At 35.1% G+C, this 20,382-nt stretch overlaps 1 protein-coding gene across 1 annotated transcript in view; it reads left to right on the top strand.

The window, feature by feature from the left end:
* The window catches only part of LOC108679770 (putative protein kinase C delta type homolog), a 79,458-nt gene that overhangs the window by 1,887 nt on the left and 57,189 nt on the right, over nt 1-20,382 (top strand). Inside the window, exons 2-6 of the mRNA XM_018168491.2 lie at nt 9,022-9,106; nt 11,268-11,430; nt 13,138-13,169; nt 16,625-16,710; nt 17,261-17,390. Coding sequence (XP_018023980.1) covers nt 9,022-9,106; nt 11,268-11,430; nt 13,138-13,169; nt 16,625-16,710; nt 17,261-17,390 — 496 coding nt within the window. The remainder of the gene's footprint in view (nt 1-9,021; nt 9,107-11,267; nt 11,431-13,137; nt 13,170-16,624; nt 16,711-17,260; nt 17,391-20,382) is intronic.

The raw sequence follows: 20,382 nt of genomic DNA, 5'->3' as shown, positions 1-20,382 counted from the left end.
ATTTGATTCTATAATGCCTCCTTATAACATTTCGAATTGATTTTACAAATCGTATATGATTCACGTGTGGAAATTTTTGGAAATGGTAACAATTCATAACAAATCATTGATTCTGCTTTGATCAGTTCACAATATTATAGAATATCAATGCATAGCATTTAAATCGTTGAAATCGGAGAGCTGGAACTCCATCAGCGAAATGGCATTGACTTGAAAAAATAATTTTGTCCATATCCAACACACAGGAAATGAACTGAATAAATACTTGGTGGAGATAAAGGCATGCATCACCCATTTATATTATATGATATACGGTTGCGAATAGTAAATGAAATTAAATGAATAAAAGTAATGAACGAGAAAAAATTACACTTCTCCGTTTTTTACGTCTAAAAAATCAAAGTTTTTTTAAAGACTGCTGTCTTGGTGCGATTTTCAAACCAAAGGTAATGAAAACACATGTTTATTAGAAAAATTGGCATTTCTCAATTTGAAATAATAGTATCAAAATGAAGCTAATATAAAGATAAAATATTATGTTCATTGTTACATTATATCGCAGGCAATCAGATTTTACTCATGCAAAAACTGTCTTTTATTTTGTCACTTGCATTTCATTATTCAACAGGCTTTCGGGTTAAAATGGCTCGAAAAATGCAAGTACGTACTTAAAAAAAGATACTTCAATTATTTAAATAAAAATAATAAATTTGTCTTTCTCGATTGTATATTTCATGATATTAATGAAGGTAAAAAATTGGCATTAAATTAACGCATGCATAAACTTATCTCTGTAATTTGGAGTTATATCAGTAGCGAACTTTAATAATGTTCCGAATGAAATGCGCTATATTATGATGAACATTCAAGGCATTGGTCTCAATCTGTTTTCGCGCATGTGAATCGCAGATTTCATCCATTGATAAATCGTGATGATAAATTGTTAGTTTAAAAAATGGAGAAAAATATGAATCTACAGCAAAAAAGTAACAAACCGATGAGGAACATTCAATAATTTTGATTCTGCTGTTCTGACGATATTAATAAATAATAAACGAACGGATGTTCCTACAGTTATAATTTAACTATGTGTGAATTATAACATCGATAATATGAATCACTGCACGCAGACAAATATTAAAGAATATAAGGATAGAAAATATAGCCAATTGTCCTTCCACCGCTCTCGATATTGAAGGGCTTAATTAAATAACATCAAATAATGAATTTCTTTGCAAATACAAGTAAAAAGTTCTTCTCATTTCAAGTCAATCATAACCATCCTGAGGTCAACGCTTCAAGATTTTATCGTGTTTTCTGCTGACCTAAGAATTTTCAACTTGAAAGCTTTTATAGTCAATTAGTGCCGCAGGTTCAAATGGTCATCTGGTCATTAGTTTTCAACAACTCGAACGAGATCCGCTGATAGTAAGATATCCTATGACCAAAAATTACCCCATGACCGTGCATAATTTAACGATCACAAGATATCTTAGGACCATGAATTATCCCATGGTCGTGCATAATTTGACGATCGGGTCATCTAATGATCGAGCATAATTTGACGATCGGGTCATCTGATGATCGTGCATAATTTGACGATCGGGTCATCTGATGATCGAGCATAATTTAACGATCGGGTCATCTGATGATCGAGCATAATTTGACGATCGGGTCATCTGATCTGATGATCGAGCATAATTTAACGATCGGGTCATCTGATAATCGAGTATAATTTAACGATCGGGTCATCTGATGATCGAGCATAATTTAACGATCAGGTTATTCTATGATCATACGTTATTCGATGATCGGATGTTATTAGCTGATGGTACATAAGATGATGATCGGGAACGTTTCGTCATAGTAAGCAATTTGATTATCGTATGTAGTGTGTATAATCCGAATTGATCTGATGTTCGTAAGTAATCTGATGACTGTAATTAAGCTGATTAGCCGTTAAATTTTCCTAAATATTAGTTGATTCAATCGTTTTTCACTACACTTTATATTAGCTGGAACAGCAATCAACAGTTCAACACGGATGACTATCTCGCATGCCAAGGACGCTCATGCATCTCACAAATGGACTTGTTCTATCGAAAATAAAAACTAAAACATAATTGAAGGAGCTAAGGTATAAATATAATAATAGCATAAACAAGAATATAAATAACAATTTAGATACTTTTTAGGTATAAACATATTAGTTATATTAATATTATTATTAATATACAAATATTATATACAACATATACTTGTATATTTGCAAAATTTTGTATATTATAATACAAATGTCATTAGTGTTAATAATAATAATAATAATAATAATAATAATGATAATAATAATAATTATAGTAACATATTAAAAGGTATTCGCCATTTTCTATCAGCTTTAGCTTTTACTCTGGCATTTTCTATGCAGCAGGTGAGCTTTGTACGCGTCACTTCAGCTTGACCCGCGCATCGTTTACCTAGCATTTTTTGTCACGTCACAACGTCACCTGAAATAAAGATTGCAAACAAAGACGAAGAAGGAATTATGTTATTACGTATTAAAAGAAGATTGCAAACAAAGACGAAGAAGGAATTATGTTATTACGTATTAAAAGAAGATTTGCAAACAAAGACGAAGAAGGAATTATATTATTACGTATTAAAAGAAGATTGCAAACAAAGACGAAGAAGGAATCGTATTATTACGTATTAAAAGAAGATTGCAAACAAAGACGAAGAAGGAATTGTATTAAAATTAAGAGAAGATATGTGCGAAAATTTGACTTTCAAGCATTGATCGTCATGAGTGAATTCCATTAGGAATTTTTAGTACTTAAGACGATCGTACAAAGTATTAAAAATGATTATGTGATGAAATATTTGTAGAATTTTTGCTCATACAGACTATTTGTTCATAGCCTATATATATAACGTAATAAATATATACAAAATTCACGAAAATGAAGCTCATTTTCAGAATTATTCGAATGATATGTGAAGAATTAATACCGGCAAATAAAATTACGAACTGAAAATTAAAATCTGGTACCAGTTCATCATTAGATAGAAACATCATAAGGACAGGTTATAAAGAAACCAAACAGGAAATAAACAGTAAATTTCTGAAAAACTCGGTCAGTAATGCAGAGAAAAGCACGTTTCACCATAACAGGATAATTGACAGCCTGGTGAATCACGAGACGGGTAATGCTTCTAAGTTGCCCTGACAATGCTTCTAAGTTGCCCTGACAATGCTTCTAAGTTGCCCTGACAATGCTTCTAAGTTGCCCTGACAATGCTTCTAAGTTTCCCTGACAATGCTTCTAAGTTGCCCTGACAATGCCTTTAAGTCGCTCTGATAATGCTTCTGAATTTCCCGAGCAATGATTCTAGGTTACCCTGACAATGGCTTGAAGATCCATTGGAATGGCTCTAATTTGCCCTGTCAAGTTGTAAAGTTGCTATAGCTCTGAGCTCATCCGACAATGGCTCCAAGTTGTTCCAATGTTGGCACACAGTTGCTATCTCAATGTCTCCAAGGTTGCCTGTCAATAGCTTCAAGTTTTCCTGTAAATGGCTCTAAGTTGTCCCGTCATTGGCTCTAAGTTGCTCTGAGTCTTGCCAGTAACAAAATTATCCCCACAATGATTCAAAGTTTAGCTGCGGTGGCTCTTACATGTTATTTCAGCCATAGAACTGGATGAAAATGAAATCACTTATCTATAACATTTTAAACAATTTTTAAACAATTCTTTGTAATTTTTTTTTCTCTGTAGTATTAAAGTAAGAGATTGTCTTATTAGGTGATGCATGGTATTTTGAAACAAACTTCCGACCGAAGTTATGCACAAACATTTAATTGTAATTACAAATTTGTTTTTAGCTGGTCTTCTGATATTATATACCATATATTATACCAAATAGCTGGTCTTCTGATCTAAGATAGAAGACAGTTTAACCACTATAGGAAACAGCTATAGGATTGAGTGATTTTACATCAGCTTGCTCAGCTGAGGGCAGGTGTACGTTAAACCTGGCAAATTGTTTGAGACAAACGGTCTGATCGTCGGTCAATTTAGACGACGCCGGTCATTAACTTTGGACATCCACTTACACGGCTACACTGATGTCACCGCCTTCGTCGTCCACCGACCCTCAGGCATTGCCCTACCACCGGTATTCGCAAAATCGCCGAAAAACGGTCTGAGGTGTCGGCCGCTGCGTGAAATTCAACGGTATCGCAGTTTTTAGCGAATTTTCTCATTTATAGATAAAATACACTATTGTGCTCGTCATGTCCGTCTGTCTAACCGTCCGTCTGTCTGCCCGTCCGTGACTTCATGTTTTCGTCGACGAGAAAATTGGCTCTCTGTAATTCACTGCAGTGAGTACCGAGTAATATTTTTTTTAATTGTGGTTTAGGTTTCATATGTTGAAATCGAACTTGACAAAACCGGCGACTCAGTTTAATTTCACTGGTAAGTCTGCCACTAGAACGCCAGTCAGACCGTTACGGCGTTTTTCCTAACAGTGCACCGGTGACGGGGTATGCCTGAGGGATGGTGGATGACGAAGGTGGTGCATCAGTGTTGCCTGAACAGAGTATCTCACCTGGGGCCATACTTTCAAAACTCGCTAAGTGAACGTAAGTACTTACGCTCTATTTTCTTGTCTATGATTGGTGAATTTTGTTTGAAAGGCTGTCAATGTCTGGCTGATGAACTTCCGATCTCTTAACTTTTTTTTGAAAGCATAGGCCCTGAACAGAGCAAAGAAAACGAGTCATACGGGAGAGAGAAAGAACACGGCTGGTCTGAGATTATTTTGAACGCTTAAACGCCGTGTTGACCCAATAATAGAATCTTCTATGTCTGACTTCAGTAAATGGACCACCCAAGCCAGACAAACTAAGACGTATTGCTTTAAACTCAAATCTTTAAAGAGTAAAAACAAGACGCAGCCGTAAATCTTTTACACTGGCTACGAAGGTCAGCTTGCGGGGATATAAAGTAACAAAGTAAAGAGCACACAAAGGTGACATATCATTCGAATCAGAATTGGAATTAAATATAAAATATAAAATAAGAATTCCACCTAATTCAATTGTCATTGATGATAAAAATAATAGGTTAAATTTTCACGTCTGTGACAGGAAACCCAGGCATTCATTTAGAACGTATTATTTCACCACAAAGGTACTTTTTTTTGTGGCAGATAAAGCCGAGAATGCTTGCCATGTGAAGGATATGGAAACATCATCAATAGCCAATTGACGGATTTCGATCGAACAGCATATAATTGTTCATAACTTTATTCAAATTAGAAACTTTTGCTTGACTCATCAATGAACGTAGTGGACATTTATCAAAGTCATTAGAGAACTTATTCTAATTTCAAAGAAGCCAAACTTAAAATCTATGCTTCGACGGAATTTCAAGTCAGAAAAGTTTTTAGGACGTTGGTTTTTCGTTCGCATGTTTATGAAGTCGTTTTTCACTACACGTGGTTGGTGCATAATAACATGAGGCGTCCCGAGGTGTCACTGGGCGCTACAGAGATGAGCCTTTGTTCTTACGACGTCGTAAGTCGTTATTAACGTCACTCTTAGGGAGCCAAACTTCACCTAGAGAATGTCACTTATTTAACGACCAAAATTAAGCCTACTTTACTGACAGGTGAGCCTACTTCAGTATGAATTCAGTAGTCAGTTCAGTACTTCAGTATGAATATATTGAGTGGCCTGTTCAAGAAAAATCAAATTACAAATTTACTTTGATATGATTTACAAATTAACTTTACTTCATAATCTCAAAGTAAAGTAACACCTCATAGTTAAAACACTCTCATACTATTTAATTTCCATGCGTGACTGTTGATCATACATTTTACATAGTGTTTATTCATTTCATTCAAACTTCAGAAGATTACATTATTCATAAGAAAATAATTTCTTAATGGTACTAATTTCATTATTAGGTCAAACATTGCAGTATTTATCCATGACAACATTTCAAGAGTTAATACATGCATATTGTTTCTATAATTGTTTGAATTTTTTTTTATTAAATGAATTTTTCATGTATCACGGATTCTCTATGTATAATGTATTTTTTACGTAAAACGTATTAGACAATTTAAATATAAATTTCTTTTATTTGAAAATCAGCAGCTCTAAAATACTTTGTAGGCCTTGATATATACTTCGTATATATATCATATACTTCGTATATATTGATATATACTTCGTATATATCAAGGGAGTTCACAACAAAACGACTTGCGTATGCGTTATATGACTGACGCAATTATAACCCGCCATGATCTTTCAAAGCGTTGACTTTTTGTCATACGTCTGCGATGATGAATGGTTCAGCAGCTGCAACTGAAACTTCGATTTAATTAAACAGCTATAAGTATGCGCGCAGACGCAGCTATGCGAACGACTTTAATGATTCGTGCAGATGTAACTATGCGTGCAGATGTAACTATGCATGCAGCAGCAGTAAGATGATCGTCTGATTTACTGCAGTTGTCGTTCAACGAAAGCTACACATAAATGGAAGAAAAAAATGTAAATGATATTCACTGCAGCTGTTGCGGTTATATCCATTTAAAAATAATGGTAGATTTTCACTGCTGTGGCAGATATGAATTATAAGTTGTCATTGATGCACTTGCAGTTGATATTATTAATTTTTGCAATAAAATAAATAGGAACATTATCTAGATTTATATAAATGGGAACTAGACAAGTAGGTTCTGCACTAAGTTTCAACAAACTAGCAACACGCCTGTGAGTTTAGCCGAATCACCAAAATTTTGTCGGAAATTATGTGCATGGTTCAACGTCCTTATAAAAATATAGATATTTTTGCCCCCAATATCGTCGATAAATTCAAATTCTATAATTCATTTAGCAGGTAAAAAGTGATAGATCGATTAAAATCTAATTAATTTATCCCACGGATAATCCCTAGGCTCAGACAAAATTTCGACACAAGGGCTTTATAAGGAATTTTCCATGATCTTCGGACAACACATATAGTTGTTTCCGTAAGTCTAGTGCAGGATATTATAAATGAATCAAACAATTAAAACATTTCGATGCAATATGTTGGTGCAGAATTCCATAATCTAAATATTCAGTCAAAGGTATCTGCTCAGTTTCAGACGATGATTTATTCGCTCCTTAGGCAGATTTGAACCGATAGCAGGGTGTGAGATGTTAAGTAAAACTTAGAACTAAGAAAGAAGGCAACTGAAGGTCAAAACAAAAATGTTAAAGAAAACATATAAATATGGGATATTGTTATTACCTACACCACAAGTGGAAATATATAATGACTTTTCGGTATTATTTGAAACGATGTAAAGATTTAAATTAAGATCACCGAAAGCTAAATCAAGAGATCCAACACGATCTCCTACCCTATTTAAAGAGCATAATCTAGTGCGCTAACATGATGTCTTCTTTAATATACCGTAAACAATCACACTTCTTTACTTGGTACCACGAGTGCCAGAACCTCGTCCACAATATAAATCAACTTGATGAATTTTGCGAGTATCGCGAAAAATATTCATTAAAGCTACGGCCTGATAAACTGCCGTCGAGGCTAAATTGTATGATCGTGTTTGCTTATAATATAAAATTCCACCCATAGCAAGCAGAGGGGCTTTTTGCAGCGCATGACTCATCACCAGTAAAAGATGCCCATTGAATAATAATAACAATAATGACCAAATTGTACTGTTAATTGTGTTGAAATGGTCTTAGAATTTAAAACAGAGAATTGCATCTGTCCCAGATTTATTATAGCTTAATCAGATGTTCTTAAGATATCTCAGCAAGCCTCGCCCGACGAAGAGCTAACAGGTGCTAGCATTATGAGTTACTTGAGGTCTCTGGCGTCAGTCGAGATGATCTAGCAATGCTCCAAGCAATCGACCGAGCTTACGGGTTCTTAAATTTTATTTTATTATAAAGATTTCGATTAACTCTCAATTGTAAGAAAATTTTAAATTATTCATAGGAAAAGTATCTTTGACAATTACAGCGAGAAAAATTTACAGAAATATATTTTAAGCTTAAACACTTATATTCATTAGGAACAATTAAGACTCTACATTCCAATGAGCTAGCATGCACTTTTTATTTAAAATTTAAATTAGATTGAAATGTTTGAAGTATTGAGTTATCTGATAAATCATCAACAAGCCTGAATTAAGAAGAAATTTACTGCGTTGAATCTGAAGATTTGCCGAATAAGGGTTACGTAATTGTGGATCTAAATTTGCGAATTTTTTCAGGAAATTTAGATAAGCTGCTCAGGCTCTACGTTAGTGTATGTAATTATCAACTAAAGTCTTAATACACTGCAGTTAACTATTTTTTTACCACAAAAGTTCATGAACGCAAAATATAACACTTTTTATTAACGGTGCTTCCAGAAATTGGCCGAAGCCTCAATCGTTAATAAATTTATATGTCGTGAATAATTGAAACCTAAAATTTCCATCGTTTAACATGTTCAGAAAATAACGAGAAATTTGAGTGTAATTTTGTATGAAAGGGTGAGAGAAATAGAGAAAGTGAATACGCCGTACAAGAAGTGCATATCTTTAACATCAACACAAGTAATGAGCACAATAATTTTGTAAATTTAACTGATAAATTTGAGAAATTAGTAGGAATATATCCGAAATAAATACGACATAAAAATTTGACTAAAATATTAGACGACACTTCCAAAGCAGACAAGCGGTAAATGTACACACTGATTGCTCAAGGAAAAATGAATAAAAAACCTAATAATTGTTGTAGATAATTCCAATCACTTTTACACTCAAAAATTGATGACGGAAACTTTAATTAATGTAATTCAAAACAAGTGTTAATGAAAACGTAATTTATGTAAAAGCTAATGAATCATTCGCTGTTGCATTAATTTATGGGAGAATAAGAATAACCTTATTACATTTAATGGTAAAAGAAAACAACATCAAGTACTTTTCCATCAACAGGTTTCGAGACAACGACCAGATCGAAGTGGCCGGCAACTGAACTACCAGATTCGACAGCAAACAGCACAACGAGATGGAGATAACAGTGAGTAAAATTGGTTACTGTAAATTGAAAACAACTGTAACAGATCGTATTTGAATTAAATGTGTTCAAAAAACAAGATATCTCATCACAATGTTGATTTTTTGTTGATGGTACTAATTCCATTGCATATTGTGTCTCGACACACACACACATCAAAAAATTATTAATCAATCTCAAAGTCTCGTACCTATTTCCTCTGTCACTGAAAAATAAGAACTTATAAATTAAGAACTTGAAACTAATTGATGTATTGTCTATGATGTAAAATTGGAAAACTCAAATTATTCCACGTGACTATTTCACTCGTCATCATCACCATTTTTCACGGGATTGAATGATCAATATTGACACATTAATGTTAATTATTGTTTTTGCATAACAGTGAGAGGTTATAGTCTCGATATGGTCAGAAAATGATATGATGCACTTGGATTGTGTTCACGTTCTCGGGTAAATCTGAATATGAACATAAAAAATATAGTTTATTCCGAAATATTTAACCCTCTTCCGCCGAATGTAACTCTCTGGGAACATAACTTTCAACCTAAAATTATACGTAAACTATTGAGTGTAGCAACCTGAGGACGTTTGTACGCAACAGAGAACATGGTAAAGTTTTCGTACGTGGCGGCAACCTTCAGTGCAAGTCATTTTGCCCTCACTAGAACGTATCCTTTTTGGGTGCGCTTGCGTGACAATATGGCTCCGGTTACTCATGTCAGGGTTAGAGGGTGCTCCGGTTACAGGGTTAAGACTTTTTGCGGGGTTGCATACGCAGCAAATTAACACAGGTAGACTTACGCCTGACAGATTAGATTGACTACCGTGTAAGGCGATTATTACAATAACAGGTTAAGATAATAATATTTATATAAATGAAAAAAAACAGGTTTCTAAATCTCGAAATTCCCTGTTCACTCTCAAAGTGCGGTTTATTTTGAATAATGTTTATGTTCATCATTTCATGTACATATGAAAATAGGAAAACTACAAACCAAGTCCAGGGTGTCGAATCCGTAGATTCAAACTATATTTTAATTATATATATATGAAAGAAAACGGGTTGGTTACATCGTCACTAAATCGGCTAAAAATAGAGTATACACCACCATATTATCTCAATATTCCAGCTCTTTTCATACACGGATCATACAATGTTCATTTAAACGCATTCAACATATTTTTTAAATATTCCTGTATTAGTTTTCTGTGAATATGAAGAGGAAGAAAGAAAATTCAGAGCATTTTATGGTAAGCCATTCTATATTCCTCATTCCAATAAGTGCGGAAAAACCATGGAGAAGAAAGTCACTGAAACAAATCGTGCAAGTGGATTAGTCACCAAAGAATCATAAGTAATTGAACAGAAATTAAACTACAAAAGTAATAACTCCACTCAGGAAAACGCCAGAATTTCATGTTTTTTCTCAACGTTTTCCCAAAGTTTCCCAATATTACAAATTTCATTACTGCTTGTGGGAAAACGGATGAAATTATGTCGACATTCAATAATTGACTGAATAAATATTAATTGAATAATTACCAATTTTTTGGTAAAAAGCACGAACACCTGACAGGTCGATATTGCTTTGAATTATCACGATCATACCGGCTGCAAATACGCGTCATGTCTCATATTTTGTATATAAAAATTATCCTGTATATAGTGATCACATGTAGTATTAAATATACCATACATATTCCTAAATTCAAGGTTCTCTAAATATATTTTTTATATATCCTGTTTGCCTGGGGCATGCGTGTTGTGCATAGTGTTCCTATACGTATGGTCGATTCAGTTAGCATTTTAGGTTTCAGTTCGGTGCTGGCTCTTGACTAGAAAAAAAAACAAATATTCGGGAGAAATGTTTTGATTCTGAAGATTCGTTTGACCATGTACAATTGTTTATATATCGTAACCTATTTTCGAAACAAAGGATTTTACTTGCCAGTGATAAATTTTGTGCATTATTAACTTTATTTTACCAAAATTTTACCATTTTATACTATTTGTTTTAACAGAAAGCAATTTTATTAAGGCAGATCGACAAAAAAATCGTGTATTCAAAAACCTTTCCAACGAATAAAAAACCTATTAACGAAAAAACTTTAAATAATAAAATTGTTAAAATCTTCTCCACGAAATAATTGTAAATTTCAGCTCCAACGATCGACGAAGAGGCAGCGTTTCTGAGTGTGTCGGGCATCACGCGCAGACGAGGTGCCATCCGACACCAGAAAGTTCACGAGGTGCAGGGGCACAAGTTCGTGGCGAAGTTCTTCCGGCAGCCAACCTTCTGTGCCTTCTGTGGAGACTTCTTGTGGTAGGTGGTACTGATGGTTGCGTTGACAGTTGACCTTCTGTGCCTTCTGTGGAGACTTCTTGTGGTAGGTGGTACGGATGGTTGCGTTGACAGTTGACCTTCTGTGCCTTCTGTGGAGACTTCTTGTGGTAGGTGGTACGGATGGTTGCGTTGAGGAACTATGAGGAAAGTGTGTTAGTTCTTCAGACAGTTGACTTTCTGTGGAGACTTCTTGTGGTAGGTGGTACTGATGGTTGTGTTGACAGTTGACCTTCTGTGCCTTCTGTGGAGACTTCTTGTGGTAGGTGGTACTGATGGTTGTGTTGACAGTTGACCTTCTGTGCCTTCTGTGGAGACTTCTTGTGGCAGGTGGTACTGATGGTTGTGTTGACAGTTGACCTTCTGTGGAGACTTCTTGTGGTAGTTGGTACGGATGGTTGCGTTGACAGTTGACCTTCTGTGGAGATTTCTTGGGATAGGTGGTACTGATGGTTGCGTTGCCAGCTGACCTTCTGTGCCATCTGTGGAGACTTCTTGTGGTAGGTGGTACTGATGGTTGCGTTGACAGCTGACCTTCTGTGCCTTCTGTGGAGACATCTTGTGGTAGGTGGTACTGATGGTTGCGTTGACAGTTGACCTTCTGCACCTTCTGTGGAGACTTCTTGTGGTACGTGGTACCGTGAGAAAGAATAAGCAGGTCAGTGGGAAATGAATTACTTCATGAGAAATGATTTGGAACAAATTTATTATTGGATGATATTTTACACTATATAATTTGTCGTAGGCACTACGACATTAAACGGATATTTCAATGAGGTAACACGACTTGCGAAACAGGTGGACTGAAAACCCTAAAAGGCAATTGAATGCATTTAATCCTGAAGTCAAATTGGCCGAAATTAAAACCGTGGATCTTCAATTATTACCAGTTCAGTCAAGTCAGTAATTCCTTTGTAACAAATAGATTTGAATATAATGAGTATATTCACAACTGAATTGTAATTTAATTTGGTAAAGTGAGTGTGGGAGAAATCTGAGGAACGATTGCAAATGCGAGTGAGATTTATGACGACAGTCAATTTGATTAATTCATCTTTCGGATAGACGGCCTAAAGGGAGGAACTGCTGATTCATCCAATGTCTATGCAATAACAAGTTATCTAGGTAATATTTCAATCTAAAATATTGCCATTTAAGGCATCCAGTTCAATCACCAGATTTGACTCCACAAGTTTTTGGTATTTCTAACTACTTTGAATTTCAGAAGTCTTATGACTTTTTCTGATCACAAAAGCCTGCAGGGTTATTATATATAAATTCATTTTAACACTAAACAACAATATTGAATTGAGACAGCTTACTTCTGGCATGGCGGGCGTTCGCCTCTATATAATGTTGACCATTCACTGATCTACGTAATCTAATAAAAATATTACTCAGTACTAACTGCAGTGAGTGACTGAGAGCGCATTTTCTCGTCGACGAAAACGTGAAGTCACGGACAGACGGACGGACATGACGAGCAGAATAGCGCCTTTTTCCATAAATGAGAAAATGCGCTAAAAAAAACAGAGATAGAAAAATCCGTAGAAAATTTCCTATGCATCCCAATTCCTTTAAGAAGTAACGATCAGTAAAATAAGTCATATTTTTTACTTTCCGCATTCTTAAATTAACATGGGAGAACTAATTCCTTTCTTTTGTCAAATTTTCTCCATTTTTTTGCAGGGGTTTCGGGAAACAAGGCTACCAGTGTCAAAGTAAGTATACAGAAAATTCAGAAATTGGTCTTTTTCGTCACTTGTCAAAATTATTGCAAAAATGGCTTGAGAGCGTTGAAACTTCCTTAAACGAAAATTTCCAATTTATAGGAAATTTCTATCATACTGCTTAGAGTCTTTTTCCGGTAGCATTTCACAGTAATTCAAATAAATCGCTCATATTTTAAAATTTCTACATTGACGCAAAAGCGTTGATGGATTTTTAGGTCGAAGGAAAATCTCGGTTAACTGAAAAAGTTACCATTAACTCGCATGCTTAGTTCTTTCAATTGAATGGTTCATATTTCTTGAATTTTTCAAAGTGTTGGCTGACTCACGTTGAAATGAAGTAATTGCCAAGCTAGGTTACTGATGAGTGTAGTGGATCAGGTACTCATCTGTATGTGTGACGTCTTAGGTGTGTTGTGTTAGGTGCAAGTCAGGTTAGTGTTGTTATTGGATGAGGAGCTAGTGAATGTGGGATCAAAGGTAGCAGTATGGATGTGTTGTCAGAGGTAAAACTTCATCTCGATCGTTAGGTGAGAGTAATACCTGCTGGTGAAAAATGATAGCTTAATTGGAGTCAGAGTTTCATGATTCCAATAGGATTTACGACTGTGAGAGAACTGTGACTGTGAGAGTACTGTGACTGAGAGAGTATCAATGGTGTAAAAACTATGTTTTTGGTTGACGTATGTAACTTTTTCATGTACAACGTTACATGAACGTCTATGGAAGCGATATCGTATGCACAACTTTGATAGTTTATTCAGAATTGCTTTATGTTTATTATCAGGAGTAGAACTGTGACACAAATATTTGGGTAAAACTATGCTGTGTTTTGTCAAAGGTACAGCAGGACTTGTGCTGCCAACCGTATATCTGCTCAATACAGCTGTTGCCGATGGCATCTAGTGTTTGCTTTCAATTTGTAGCGCCGATGCTTGACTTGGACTGTAGCAATACTACAGCTGTAATGGCAGCAGCCATTACTGGTGCCGCAGCTGATGCTCCTACAGCTGAAGCCGTTACATCTGCTGTTCTAACAGATTCAACAGCTGATGATAGAACGTATTTAGCATATGTTGTTTACGGTTGTGCTAGCCGACTTTATTAATGTAGCTAAAACAACTGCCAAAGCGTCTGCTATCCCAGCTACTGCTTTTGACAGTTCTTGCTGTATTTCCTTTCCATTAATTTACGGTAGTTTATTAGGACGTGTTTTCAGCTCCTAAATCTCGTTATTGTTGAAGATCATGCTTCTGATTTTTTTATCGCATTTTAGCGATGGCCATTACATATGCTGTAAATAAAGGCTCAATAGGCTGGAAAATAAAGAACTGCTAGGCAGAGAAATAATAAAAACGCACGTATAAGAAATAAAAATTCACATTTAACCATAGAAAACTATTTTTCAACGTGATATAATTGTAAATTATTTATAATAAGGAAGTTCAGAAATAATTAAATGAAAGATCTAACTTCCCAAGATTTCAAATATCATTAAAATCAACTCTAATAAGGTGCACAAATTAGAAAAATTTTCGCAAGATAATCATGTTCTACGATGCATATTATAAAATTTGTCAATTATATACATATCACGAATACCGTATACGTTCAACCCAATTCATAAACATAAAAGCAGCTGAAACAAATTCAGTCTACCTGACTATATTTTTTCCATCGGTCGTCACTACTATTTATTGAACCGAAAAAAGACTCACTTTACCGTCGAATTCGAGCCAGTTTGATTGAATCGGAGGTTCGAAATTCAGGATCGAGTCGCCGCGTGGCTGTGGTTAGGGAACGTAAATTGTTTCCTTTGCATAGCGTCGCAGGCAAGTTCGAGGTTTTAAGAGACATTTTAGAGCCTGTTGACATGAAGCCTAAATTCTTAGGACTTGACCGGGAGGGAATGATTTGGTGGCCGGCGCGGATATAGCGAGGTTTAAATAGAAAGAGATCGAAAAAAGTAGAAATGTCAATGGAATTACAGTGTTTTTACTTCATGTTTCCTGTCTCAAATGTAATTGGAATACACCTGAAATTGTCCAGCGCTATGATACAGTATAGTATACCTAAACTATACTTGAAGGGTATACTATACAGTAATACTAATATTAAGTTTGGTGTTTGAAACGCTGTGTATTTCGTTTCAAGCCGCCGCAAATCTTCAAAGAAGAGTAAAAAAAATGTAAAAATCTTTCTTGTGAAGTAATGGTTTGCTAATCGAGGGATGAGATTCAACTATGATTGTCACTGAGTAGTTGTTAAGACTGACTGTAGATCCAGTACCTGAAGGGTATACAGTTGGAATTTTAATATCCTGTTTATTTCCAGTGGTTCGGATCTTGTTCAAGTTTGCGTTTTTACTTTATTTACATTGCATTGACTTTATTATTGACTTTTTAACTTTGCATATTGTGAATTGATTTCAGCGACATGGATTGTCACTGCTATCGCTCATGAAATCAAACACACATTGTGTTTTGGAATTTTTTTAGTCCACCTCGAATGGAAGGGCTGGCGGGCAGACTCTGAGAAATAGATTTAAATTCATTCTCCCTTCTACAACAAGAATCATAGAAATGAAAAAAGAATGGAACGCAACGTTACTTATAATCTAAAATCATGAATGTACTTCATAAATATGATATTATATCCTGGCAGTGCAATAATGATAATAGATTTATGATACAGAAAACTTTGGACAAAACTTTTTCAATAATTTCAATAATATTATGCGAAGGTATCTGTGATCCACTGAATCTGCCTATAAATATTACTTATGAATACTAATTATTAATAGGTAACATTAAACATTATAGACCTACGTAGGTACTACTGATGGGTGTTTTATCATCCAGGAAGCAATTACAAGAAGGCTTGCCTTGAGTACATTGGCAGGTCAAAGTAATTAGCAGACTACTGATTTGTTATAAGTAAATTATACTAATTCGTTAACACTTCACGGTTGCAAGACCTCATTTAATTGGACAGCACACGCTAATTAATCGTCGATCTACGAATAAATAAAATGTTATCACTTATGATTGAAGGCTGAAATTTCATATGATAGACACATTCAGAGTCCAATATTTCCGCTCTGAATATCAAAGTTACTGAAAACAATTTTTTAATTAATGCTAGCTGCTAGCTACACTAATTTCATGAGGTAATAATACATTTTGCTTCACATATGAAATACCTTGACGCTTTCCAGGTATTTTGCAAGTGTTTGCATATTTTATTTCAGAAAAAATTCATGAGTTGGCAGAAAAATGTGAAATGTAATCTGTGAAATGTAATCTGTTTTTTTTTAATAGGATCATTATTACTTTTATTTCCCGATAAAAAATTTCGTTCTTCAAATGCAATTTTGATATTTTAAATGAGCGTGTCATCTCATAATTATGACTATTTATTTATGTGTAGTGAATTGTGTTTTTCAGTGTGCCAGTGCGCCGTACACAAGAGATGTCATGAAAAAATCCTCGGCAATTGCCCGGAATCTGGGAAAGAATCAAAACAAACAATTGTAAGTTGCGGTAAGCAGTGCAAATATCTGCATATATTAGGTAGATACGGTAACAATACTGTATACTGTAGAATATTGTGGTGGATACTCTACTGCGAATATTAGGTTGTTTTTGTAACGAATGCGAATAATATGTCCGTTTTTCGTAGATAATTTAAGCAATGTGATATTTTTTTTACATATATTAGGTACATTCCGAAAGCAATGCATATATTCAGCTTATGTTAAGAATGATATTATAATTATTAAATCAATAATTAGATAGAAATTATTATATATTATATTAGCTGATAATAAAATATTCTGAATTTTATGCAAACATTATGCCGTTACAGTAAATGCAAATATCCTGTAAATAGTAAAGACTTACTTTTGGCAAAGCGAACATCCATTAGGAGTGAAAGTTACCTCAGCATTAAGAAACTAAGATAAGGAAGAAGGCCCTATTTTTATTAAATGTTAACAGTAAACTAGATGAAGATATCAAAATTGATCTCTATTAGTAAGTAGTTAATTTCAAGTTAAGCATTTCAGCATTGGTTTTCGACAGTATCTACAAGAGCGGTTCAAAATCAACGTCCCTCATCGCTTCCAAGTCCACACCTACGTCAGTCCAAGCTTCTGCGACCACTGCGGCAGTCTTCTATGGGGTGTCATCAAACAGGGGCTCAAGTGTGACCGTGAGTACCGTGATGTTAACAGGGGCTCAAGTGTGACCGTGAGTACCGTGATGTTAACAGGGGCTCAAGTGTGACCGTGAGTATCGTGATGTTTACAGGGGCTCAAGTATCATAATGTTAACAGGGCTCAAGTGTGACCGTGACTATAGTGATGTTAGGGAAGTGCGGCCGTGAGTATCGTGATGTTCACAGGGGCTCGAGTGCGTCCGTGCATCGTATTGTAATATTTACACGGGCTCAAGTGCGTATTATTAACGAACTTGAAAACAGAATATTTTCAATTATTAGGTTCCCGAGTGTGGGAGAACTGTGAGTCGTGGAACCAGTGTAATAACTGAAATTGATTCTATTACATACAATTGAAATCCTATTTTTTCAACGTCTGCGATCTTGAATGAGACTACAATATTGATCGATTATAATATAGCGTTTGGAATTTTATCAATCCTTGTATTTCTCATCAATGCAATGGACAAGAAACTTGCATGACATTGCAAAAATCTAGAAATATTTGACAAAAATTTTAATGTGCAATAATGCCGGGGTTAACTCTTCTTTACCATAGTTGTTGTGTCACACGGATTTTGGCCTGTAACTTGTACACATCAAGGAAAAAAATTGTACAAATTACAAGATCTCTAGAATTTTTATCTATCTGGGTGAATTCAAAGAATAAGGAAAAATGTTATAAAATAATTTCTGAACATTTGCAATTGAACAAAACACAAGAAGAAGACCTTCTAGATGTAACAATTTCCGAACAATCCCGGAGCTGCGTAAGTGAAGTTTCTGTAACTCGTCGTATGTCTTGAGCGCTCAGGCAATCTGGAAATATGTTCAGTACTTTGGAGCTTTATCCTTTGCATCAAGTAATTGAGCCAATGTGTCTTTAGATTTACAGACACAGCAAGTTTGAGCCAAAACTTTCGAGATTACCTAAAGAAGGCAAGCAAGTAGAAGCTCCGACAGCTGGGCTATAGCTTAGAAATAATCGCCTGGAAGCGACTGAAATGGTCTGTCGCCGACGCCGTTCGAGATTTGTCGCTTCTTTTAAGTAATTGCCCGCAATAATAATAATAATAATCGATTATATTCTTTCGAATCGATCTAATTTCCAGTTATGATTTTTCAGGTGACGAGGCTATCAAGTCTTGAATTGCTGCAGATCGTGCTTTTAAAAATAAATCCTGGATAATGAGCAAACCTTTTTGTTGTGGAAAAATTTCAAAAACTTTTAGCAATCTTGGAACTCCTACAAAATGTCATAACGATATATATCTCTTTTTTAGATACGAAAGATGACACTGACAAAATTTTCTTGAGAACTTCCTAAAACTATTCCACTATTTCTTCATTGGCCGGTCTTTTTTTCTTTGGCTTGCAAAAAATATGAACCGTTCGAAATATCCCAAAGATTTCCAAGATCCGTTCGAGTATCGAAACGTTTGATTTGTCTGGGATTTAGTTAAGAGATTAAGATTTCATGTCCATGGATTGGCACAAGAATTTATTAAGAACTTCATGGTAGTCGAAAAAATAAGATTCTGCTGGCCATCGATCGCAATGTACCATTAAGAAATAAAAAACGAAATCTTCTAGGCACAGATTTCGGAGAAGATTTATGCAAGAAGCGCCGGCATGAGTTGCTAGCTGATTTCACGAATATCTTTTACGTTATGTCCGTAATTTTTCGCGGCGGCTGACTTAAAAAAATTACATTTAATAATTTTCGCCGGCCAACCGTTAGCAACGTTTTGGAAAGCTCTAAAGCTCTGTTTAATTTCTAAGGGTGGAAATAGTTTGTTGTCGTATAGTGGGCGTCATTATTTATACAGTGCATAAAATGTACGTATGTAATTTAACGATGAAAAATTTATTTACTGTGAAAATTTTGGAACGCGTAATACGACATTTGACTTATAACTTGCTTTTAATTTCCACTGGAGATGATAGTCTAAACTAAGTTTTTGTAATTTCAAGTATACCTAATATAATTAGCCTAATTTTTTTACAATTGCACATATATTTAAAAAAGTTATTTTCAAAATTAGACACCTTGAAACCCATTTAGACGGATTTAACCACATGAAAGCTGTTTTGAGATCATCAAGTTTCTAGATAATCTGGGATTTAAGTATTCCACTTCACATCCTCAAGATATATTGCTAAACTTTGACAGAAAAATTGAAAATCATGCAGAATTATTGAGGGCAGATAATTGCATGGATTCCATGCTGTTTTTTCAGTTCCTACTTCGCGGACCGTCGATATTTTTCTTGAAGGCAAATAATGCCTTCGAGTGCTTAATCATGTTATTTAGTGCACTATGTAAATAAAATTAAAAAATATTGTTCTATTGCACAATTTTCTAAATATATATGCAAATAATAACGATAAAAAGTGTGGTTTTGGTAGTGGTTTTGACGCAATGCGTGTTCCGTTTTGATGTCTTCATCTGTCTGAGTTAAAAGCGAATCCAAAAATCCTTCTTTTAATTACGTTCATAAAAAACTCATAGCAAAAGGAGAAGCCGAGGCTTCATTTGCACTTCCAAGCAACTTAGAAGCCTTGTAGTTTCTATGCCAAAAGTTTGAGGTATAATCGCCCGAGGAATAGTCAGCATATTTCTCTGTTTTCTCTCAAATGCGGGACTTTTCCCCGCAGACTTTTGCGTGAATGGCACACTCTGCCTAACTCTGTGAACTAATTTAAAGCAGCCGTTGCAGTTCCCACCAAGTAAATAAAGTTCCTGTTTGGAGTGTCCCCGAGAAAGGTCGGTTAGAAGGACACTTTTGCCGATACTTTGAAGAATAGTTGGAAGCTCAGCACATTTGCGAAAGTCTCCCCTCTGAGGGGGTGCGTGGACGCTTGGCAAACAGCCCTCAACTGATAATTGTTTCCCCTGAAAAGTCAGAGATTTCTAGAATCCAGCAGACTTTCCATAGCAGGTCGGCAAGGGAAAATTACTGGTGGCAAATACGTCGTCAGTATT

The sequence above is a fragment of the Hyalella azteca genome, unplaced genomic scaffold (assembly GCF_000764305.2).
Source record: "Hyalella azteca isolate HAZT.00-mixed unplaced genomic scaffold, Hazt_2.0.2 contig13348, whole genome shotgun sequence".
NCBI lineage: Eukaryota > Metazoa > Arthropoda > Malacostraca > Amphipoda > Hyalellidae > Hyalella > Hyalella azteca.
Note: the sequence above shows the minus strand (reverse complement) of the source record. Positions and strands in the feature narration are given on the sequence as shown.